The 9,935-nt window shown below is 32.2% G+C and overlaps 1 protein-coding gene across 1 annotated transcript in view; it reads left to right on the forward strand.

The window, feature by feature from the left end:
- LOC148947429 (zinc finger Y-chromosomal protein 1) overlaps positions 1 to 6,806 on the forward strand; it is a 69,537-nt gene extending 62,731 nt beyond the window's left edge. Inside the window, exon 6 of the mRNA XM_089095840.1 lies at positions 5,570 to 6,806. Coding sequence (XP_088951966.1) covers positions 5,570 to 5,741 — 172 coding nt within the window. The 3' untranslated portion in view covers positions 5,742 to 6,806. The remainder of the gene's footprint in view (positions 1 to 5,569) is intronic.
- Positions 6,807 to 9,935: the final 3,129 nt, after the last annotated feature.

Below are 9,935 nucleotides of genomic sequence, written 5' to 3' on the forward strand. Positions count from 1 at the left end.
ATCTGGGTTGAGACCTCTGCTCAACCGTCCTCAGTGCAAAAAAAAAAAAAAATGCAGATAAAAGTTCAAAAAACAATATAAAACCAAACCGTAAAATAAACATAGAAACTAAAATACAGACCCTTCGAAGTAACGATAAAAGGGTATTTAGTTTACCTTATTTTAGTTTCAGTGTTTATTTTAAGGTTTGCTTTGTATGTTGTCCTTTGGACTTTATCTGTATTTTCACTGACTGTTATTGTCCTCGTTTCTCTCTTCTTTGCGATTTTTTGTTTTGTCATTATTTTCCGGTATGGTCTCAGACATTATTTATTACGAATCATATGGTTCAATGCTTTCTAAGAAGGGAAATAATAAGAGAAAAATTGAGATTGCTATAACGCGTTCTGCAGATGAAGAATTATAGATTGCAAAATATTATCATTTTTATCCTTTTTTCTTTATATATTATCCTTTATCCTTTATATATTAATATTATCCTTTATCCTTTTATGCTTTTTAATCCTTTTTGACCATCCCATCTAGGGTCAAATTTAAAAACAGGATGGATGGTCCATGAACGGGGTGGGAGGTGGTAATAAGAAAGGATTTGGAGGGGATTGGAGCTTAAAGGGAGGGGCCAAGAATGAAGGATTGAATGGATTGTGGTTGTGGATGAGCGTGCGCACCTCCATTCACCTCATGTGTTGTAGAGAATTGTTAATAATACTGGTATTGTTTTTTTTCTATCCTTTTCACGGGGTATGATAAGGGGCTGTGAACAACCGGGTGGTAACTCCACCATCTGCGTTTATAAGAGTCAGGAGCAGCGGTATAGAGCCAGAATCGGAGTTATATGAACCAGAATCGGGGTTATATAGAGCCAGATTCGGGGTTTTAAAGAGCCAGAATCGGGGTTATTTGAACCTGAATCGGGGTTATATAGAGCCAGATATGGGGTTATATAGAGCCATAATCGGGGTTATATGAACAATTGCAGATGTACCTCCTAATTTTAGTTCAGCTGAATGATGATAGTATTTCTTTACTTAAAAACTGATCAATTTTGTTTATTTTCAAAACTTGGGCGTTCCATGGGATGTTTGCTCTGTTTTTCCAATGTATCTAAAGGAAAGATTCCTGTTTTAAAAATCGCACCCCAGGAATTGTATGAGAGCTGATTTATGGATGTTCGGACATGCCTTAATAAGACCTTTTCTTTTATATCTTGTTTATTGCTGAATCTATTTTTACTGGATTACATAAAAATAAATAGCAGCTGTGTGATTGCAAACGGATGTGTGATGTGTGATTAAATTTTGATGTGTGATTAAATTGCAGATGTGTGATTACATAAAAAGAAATTGCAGATGTGTGATGTGTGATTAAATTGTGATGTGTGATTAAATTGCAGATGTGTGATTACATAAAAAGAAATTGCAGATGTGTGATGTGTGATTAAATTTTGATGTGTGATCAAATTGCAGATGTGTGATTAAATTTTGATGTGTGATTAAATTGCAGATGTGTAATTACGTAAAAATAATTTGCAGATGTGTGATGTGTGATTAAATTGTGATGTGTGATTAAATTGCAGATGTGTGATTACATAAAAAGAAATTGCAGATATGTGATGTGTGATTAAATTTTGATGTGTGATTAAATTGCAGATGTGTGATTAAATAAAAAGAATTTGCAGATGTGTGATGTGTGATTAAATTTTGATGTGTGATCAAATTCAGATGTGTGATTACATAAAAATAATTTGCAGATGTGTGATTAAATTGTGATGTGTGATTAAATTGCAGATGTGTGATTACATAAAAATAATTTGCAGATGTGTGATTACAAACGTAAATACAAACTAGCTCTTGCTAAAAATACTTGGCAGTAACAAAACAACAACAAATAACTCAAATTATTTTAATTATCTAGATAATTCTTTTGGTATTGTTTTCAAATAATATATTCTTACTATACAACTAATTTAGTTCAAAATTTTATTATTATTATTCCATTTAGATATATTTTAAATGTTATTATTATTATCGGTATTATTATTTTGTTAATTATTGTTATTTTATTATTTATTATTGTTATGATTTTGTATTAAAATATTTCAATTTAATTTTTTATTGTTCAAATAATAATTTCAAGTAATTTTATTTTCTTCAAATAATTTCAGCTATCTGAATAAAAGTTCCACGCTAAATCAATTATTATTTTACTTACTTACTTAATTAATTAAATTAATTAATTAATAGTTAATTAATTATTATATAAATATATTATATTATTAAATTAACTAAATCATTTAATTATTATATTGAGGTATTTGAGTCGAATAAAATACTTTAGGGAGCAAATGAGACTAGAAACTTAAGTTAGTTGTGAAAAAAAGCTGTCAATGCTATTTAGTATTTCTCAATTTTTCGAAAAGGATGGCTTTCGGATTAATCCAGGGAGACCCCTCTCCCCCCTTGTGTTTGGATGCGTCTAAACCTAAAATATACGTATAATTGCCAAACATATCAAACCTGTATATTTTGTAGCTTGTATCGTTCGTACATGTTTTAGAAGCTTGACTGTTAAGTCAAAGGAGTCTTAAAGATGGACAGTTGTCCTCCCGACACATTCATTTTGTTTGTCCTGTATTTTCGTTCGGACTAATCTAGGGATACTTTTCCTCTCCCCCCTTTTATGGAGATGTGCCTAAACCTCAACTATACTTATAATTGGCAAACATGTCAAACCACTAAAATTCGGAATTTATATGAATCGTGTACGTTTTACAATCTTGACTGTTAACTTAAGAGAGTTTAAAAGTGGGTGGTTTTCCTCCCGAAATATTCACTTTGTTCGTCCATTATTTAAGCTGAATTCCAGGGGGGGCAAACCTCGTCTAATTGGCACTTTTAATGCTATATAATAGAAATATCAGAACAAAAATATAAAAATAAGGCAGCATCATTCAGCCAGGGGGGGGGGGCCTCCCCTTATGGGTGCCCATGCCCCCCCCCCTTTTTTTGTACAGATGTGCCCAAACCATAACTATATGTATAGTTGGCAGGCATATCAAATCACTGTATTTTGGAATTTATATCGTTCATATATATTTTAGAAACTTGGCTGTTAAGTAAAGGGAGTCTTGAAAGAGGGCGGTTGTCCTCTTTAAATATTCACCTTGTTCGTCCAGTATTTTTGTTGACCTTAAAAAGATCGGTTTTTATTTCTTATATTTTGTTGTTTTTTTTTAGGGCTTCTGCGGTCTCCGAACTATTCTCGTTAGGCCAAGCCACTTAAGCATCCCTAAAAATTGTTTAAACATCGATGTTGAATTGATACATCGATTGACACCGATATGCTAAAACACTGACTGAATGTTAAGATATTTTTGCTATAGTGGAAAGCTGTGAATGATTGTTTGTGTCTAAAATCGAAAACTCCTTGAAACTAAAAAAAGAATTGGTTGATCATTTAAAACAATCCATACAGCTTGTTTGCTAATCAAATTGCTAAAATATTGTTCGTCTTCAATGAAAAAAAAGACTTCTGAGAATTTTTTTTCAAAATCAAGAGATTAAAAAAAAAAGATTTTTTAAGATAAAAATAAAAGAAAAACGTGCTTAGTTCTCTAGAATATTGGACAATCGTCTAATTTCTTTTGATAAAACAAACATTCGTTTTTCTGCATTTGCTGACTCCGCTCTAGGTGCAAAAATTGACAATATTTTTTCAATATTGACAAAAATTGACAATCAGTGCAAAAAAGAAACTGACAGAAGTTTGATTTGACAAAATAAAAAAATTATTTATTGGAAATAGAATATAGCTTCGTCGGCATGGCAAAACATGGTATCTTTCAGTCAAAAATATAAATTACTATAGTAATTAAAATACGGTCAACACAAGACAAATCTACGAATTGTTAAAAACACGAACAAAAATTTGGCTTCGCGAATAGTACTGTGACCTTGAGTCATTGGCGGTTCTGGCCTCTCATGCGACCGGAGGAAAATCTCGATTAGCCCTCCCCTTCCTCCCCAATTCTGTTTCTCACAAAATTTTCATTTATTAACGAAATTATTTAAATTAATTAATAATTTATTATTCAAATTATTTTTTAATATATTATTTAAATTATGATATTATTTAAATTATATTTAATTATCATAAATTATTTTAACTATTATTATTTAATTATTTTATACTTTATCTTTATTTTTTGATTATTTTCATGTTTTATTGTGCCCTCTACTTTATTTTAATAAAAATGAAATATCAAAAATTACAAAATGATTTTACTGTTAAAGATTATTTATTCCAAATCTTGTACCCCTAAAATTTCTGCGGCACTTACCGCGGCAAGTGCCGCGTCTGTCTCTCCCCTAAAACTGCCTCCGCCTGGAGTAAACCGAAGTTAGTTTTTGAACTTTCACAACCGACTCCTGTTTCATACCCGGAGTTGGGATCTAAGTCGGAATTGTTTTTTTTTTTTAAATAAGCTGTCAATCTTTAAAATTTAACTAAAAATTGTCAGGAGGAATATTCCATGGTTGTTGTTTAAATATAAGTATGTCTAGGAACAATTTTTCCTTTTCTTCTGTAACCTCAGAACGCTTAAATTCATGCAGAACTTAAAGAGATCGAAAGGAGTAGACGTATCGCAGACTCGGAACTCCATCTATTTGTATTTACCTCAAACATTTGAAAAGTGTGCATATTGTGTTCAACGTGTCAATTTGTAATTGATTATATATTACGCGTGTTTTCGCGACTTCATTGCGCTTTTTCTTTCACAATTTTGATCAAATCATCAAATTTTTGATGCTTTTTTACAGTTTTTGTTTTACACCCCCCCCCCCCCCTGCAAATGTGTTTTTCAACATAAAAGGGTAAGTTATATGACTTTCTATTTTTAAATAAAAAGTATCTTTCAATGAAAATACTAAAAAGATATTTTTTAAAGTCCGGGAGGGGGGGTCAATTGCCCGATATTGCCTGGATAAGTTTTTTGTATTTTATCTTTATCTCGTTGTCATTGTAAATCGAAGTTGGTATGAATAGAATTGTATTTTGGTTTGAATCACGTTCAGTTCACTATTGATAGATATTTAGGGAAAGAAACCATAAGAAAGCGGAAAACTATAGGACGGGGCAGAAAATTTTGTTGTTTCTTCGATCTTTTAACGAAAATACCAAAAAGAAAAAAGTATTTTCTATGAAGATTACAAAAAAAGTGTTTTTCAAAATCAAGAGGAGGGGCCAATTGACCTCCCCCCGATTATTGGTACCCAAATAAGTTTTATTCAGGTAATAACTCTATGATTGTGTTTTGATTTTTGACGCCCATGTATTACCTATTGTTCCTGTAGTTCAATTTTTATTTGTTTGTTCTTGTGTGTTCTTCTAAAGGAGGGGGGGGGGATTTTTTGGTTTCTCTCATTTTTAAGTAAAAGATATTTTATAATGAAAATACCAAAAAAAGGTGTTTTCAAAGTCGGGGAGGAGGGGCGACCAATAGCCTTTCCCCCAATTGACATTACCTGAATAAATGTCTTGTATTTTATGTCTTTCGTTGTCATTTCAGATCGAAATTGGTGAGAATGGACTTGGATTTTGACCCGAACCGCGTACAATCCACAGTGGATAGATATTTAGAGAAAGAAACGATTAGAAAGCGGAAAATTGTAGCGCAGCCGCGTAAAGAAGTGGAAGAATCTGTAGAGCCATCTGTGTCGAAAAAGAAGCAGAAGAAATAGTAAATTAATTGAAAGGATAGTACCAACTGAATAGCCCGCCTGCTGTGAATTAGAAGAAGAAGAAGGATGCATTTACGTCAACGGAATGTACAAATAAATTTACGTGTAAATATTTTCGCTGCTAAAAGTGAATCTGTTCGAGTTTAAATTTCTTTTTTCCTTGGGGGGAGGGGGCTATGTGAATGATTTTACAAATGAAAATAGCGTCCTTTCACAAAATCTGTGGTAGGGGAGCAGGCGTTAGAATCTAAAATATACTTTTTCTGCTGTAGATTAAATAGGATTAAAAGTCGTCTGTATTTGTTTAAAGTCAAAGGACATGTAGTTGTAATCGTAAACAAGGGGGAGAACATCTTGAAACTTAGTCTAAATAACTTAAATTTTAAATGATTGCATTAGTTTTGATATTTAACATATTTTAGGCAATGTGCATGTAAACACCAAATAACTCTTAAACAGTCAATTTAGTATATTTTCAACTAATTTTGGTTTTAAAATTTGAACGAAGGGTTTAAATTACACAAGTTGTTTTAAATTTAACTTAGTATTCTGCTGTCCATATTTTAGCGGAATTCGGGTAATTTCATATGATAAAATTACGATGTAGCTGGCGAATTTTCCAAAAATATTTAAAAAAATAAAATTTATTTTCCAAAAGTATCGTTTTAAACTTGTACTGTTTTGGTCAACAAGAATTTCGAAAAATTTAGTAGTCAAGTTGGATACCTACCTTGGAATGTCAAAGGTTATCATCGCAGATAATAACTATCTATCCCAGGGACAAACGTGTTCTTCAAAGATATTACTCCGATTGCCAACTATTTTTTTTTCAGTTCTGGTTTCGCGTTTTAGGGATGGGGTTTTGTTCATTCGGACATTGCTGTTGACTTTATTTAACAAAAACATATACATAAATTTTGTACAAAGGAGAAGAGAGGAATCTCGTAATGTCTCCTTTATCAAACAATAGGGGGAAAAAATTACACTTCCCGCTAACATAGCTTCAGAAAGAAAAGAAAATTTGATAAGAACATACAAAAATTTAAAATAAATTTAAAGAAGAAATGGGAAAAAAAAAACAAAAAAAAAAACATACATAACTTAACTATCGACTCACGGAGATAGGGATGGGATTTTATTAAAAATTTATAAATAAATCAATAGAACAATCAATCTCCGCTACTGTAGGCTGAAAGGACCATCTTTTTCAATTTCTTTTTATATATGTATAGTGATGGTGATTCACTTACTAATTCAAATAACTTATATTTATTCGCAATATGAGGAAGTTGCTATCTTAAACTTAGTCTGGATCTCTCAATTTTAACAAACGGGAAAAGAAACTTAATCCTAGCTCTTGATAAATGGCTATGTTTATTTTCAACCAAAAGTTTCCTACTATTGAAAAAATGATCTTTATGTTGGATTTTCAAAAACCAAATGCCCAAATTAAGGTGCAAAATTTGTTGTAAATCCAGAATATCAAGAAATAGGAAAGATGTTTTAATTTCAGATAATTCCCCTGTCTTCCTAGGGTGTGCTAAAACATGGTCCAGATTTCTTATTGATTTATTTTGAACAATTTAGAGTCCTCGTAAATGTGAAGGGAAAGTCAGCATCAAAACTCTCGGACAATACTGGAAATAACTATCAATTAATGAAAAATATAAAGTTCTAATGATTTGGTATAGTAACAGAAACTTTAATCTATGCAAACAACCGAGATTCCTGGACACTGTTGCTTTAAGTTTACTAATATGCGTTTTAAATGACAGAGTTGAATCAATATAAATACCTAAATATCTAAATAAATCCAATCTTTTTATGGAGGAAGCTCCAATATTAATACTTTGAAATGACACACGCTTCACTGACCTCGATCTTCTCCCAAAAAACATAAATTCCTACTTCTCTAAATTAGGTATTAATCGGTTATCATGAAACCAAGAATTTACATTCAAAGCAACAGTCTCCAAGGACAACCGTAGGTCCTCCTCGTTGCCCGCCCTCAAACTAATTGCTGTATCATCCGCAAACAATATTGGTAACTCATCACCTGAGGGCATGCAATTTGAAAGATCATTTACATATATAAAAAAAAGTATCGGTCCCAATACAGATCCCTGCGGTACCCCTATATTTTCTAACGGGAAAATATGAGATGATTCATCGCAAACTTGGACTTTAAAACTTCTTTCAGATAAATACGATCTCATTAAATCCAGAGCTATTCCACGGATTCCTGTATTTTCCAGCATATCAAAAAGAATTGCATGATCTATTGTATCAAAAGCTTTTTTTATGTAAAAAAAATATAGTTGCCGCCAAATAACTATCATCCATAGCCTCTGATAAGAAATGACGTAAAGCAGCTACTGCTTTCTCTGATCTACCACTCAAAAAACCAAAACTGATTAGGAAAAAAAAACTTATTCTTTATCAGAAATTAAATAAATCTACTTTTTATTATCTTTTCAAAAACTATAGAAACAGGTGATAAAATAGTAATAGGCCTATAATTGTTTGGGTTGTCTTTATCACCTTTTTTAAACAAAGGTAAAATTTTAGCTACTTTAAGACAATCAGGGAAAAATCCATTTTTTTTTCAAGAATTAAAAATATATAAAAGCGGCTGAAAAAGTACACCAGCTAATCATTAAACAGAGAAGTCGATATACCATCACTTCCTGCCCAAAATCCATTGTTCAAACTAGTAACAGCTTTTTTGTACTCCGAAAACCAGAAAGGGTACATAAATATAGTCTTACCTACTTTATTTGGTAAATATTTTCTATGATTATGTGTTCCAGCAGTAATTTTATCCACCAGATCATGTCCAACTTTTCTAAAATGGTCAGCAAATGCTTCAAATTTATGTATATGTTTTTGTTAAATAAAGTCAACAAAAGTCAACAGAAGCTGGGTGGTGACTGAATAAGAACCATTTGGTCCTTCTGCAAAAGGAAAATATTTCCCTTCTCGCTTTTGGAGGAGGTGGGAAAGGAATTTGGTGAACATTTTGACTTCTTGGTTTTATAAGGCGATTTTTATTCTAATTGGTCATATCGATGACGTGTCAATTCAGTCAGAAATTCTGCTTTTTCTGTAAAACTTAAAGTCATTTTGATTTTTTGAAATTTCTTCTGATGCCCCCTTCCCCCAGACGAACCGGCCTTGGTTCCCCTAAAGGTTGGTTCTGTGAGAACTTCTGATAAAACTGACCCTTATAATGTAACTGTAATCCTCATAGGAGTGAGGGCTCATTAGGGCAAAGGCGCATTTAGGGCTCAAAGGCTGCATACCTCATTTAGACCTGCAAAATGATACAGATGATACGTAAAGTGCTATATAAACAAAAAAAACTTGTAAATATTATTAGTAAAAACAGTGATAATTATATTGATATTTTTATGTCCTATATATATTGCTTCTTATTTTATTAAATTTCATCTTTTATTATTTGCTTGAAATAAACTACTTTATACGACAGGTATTTTCGTTGTAATTTGTATTTTCTGTATTCATCTTATTTGGGGAGCTTTGGGTTATACAAAACTTTGGCAGAATCACTTTCCCAACTGATTCTTTTTACTGCTATTCTTGGTAATTAACTAACCAGACCTGTATGCAGGATCGTATTTAGGGGGTGGGGGTTACCTGGTTTGAACTACCCCCCTCCAAAAAAACTTTTGTCCGACTCGTACCAGACAAAAGTTATGTAAAAATTATGTTGCCTTTTGTAAATTTTATTTTGTAAACCATCCCCTCCCGCCGAACAATGTCCTTGGATATGGGCCTGGCTCTTTTATACTAATTTGCAGCTGCTGGTAATGCGAAAATTCTTGTAAATCAATTCGTCAAGCAATTCTTTAATCTTAGTCTTTGTAATTAGCTAACCACAAGCTGTATGGTAATGGCCAAGGCCGTATCCAGGAGGGGAGGGGTACTGGGTTTGGACCTCCTCCTCCGACAATTTTTTCGACTCGTAAAACGTAATGAATATGCGTATAAACAAATTTCGGGGGCGTTTTTGTATTATACCCCCCCCCCCCCCGAACAAAAATCCTGGATGAGTATTGGTGGTTTAATATCAATCTATATATGATGTGAATGTTTAAGCTGTTTAATCCTTCTTATATTTCCTGAATAATGAATTTTTAGACAATAAATCAGTGAACAAAGGAAATATAAATT

Source organism: Artemia sp. Qi Xiang Cuo, chromosome 10, assembly GCF_049724085.1.
Source record: "Artemia sp. Qi Xiang Cuo chromosome 10, ASM4972408v1, whole genome shotgun sequence".
Taxonomy (NCBI): Eukaryota; Metazoa; Arthropoda; class Branchiopoda; order Anostraca; family Artemiidae; genus Artemia; species Artemia sp. Qi Xiang Cuo.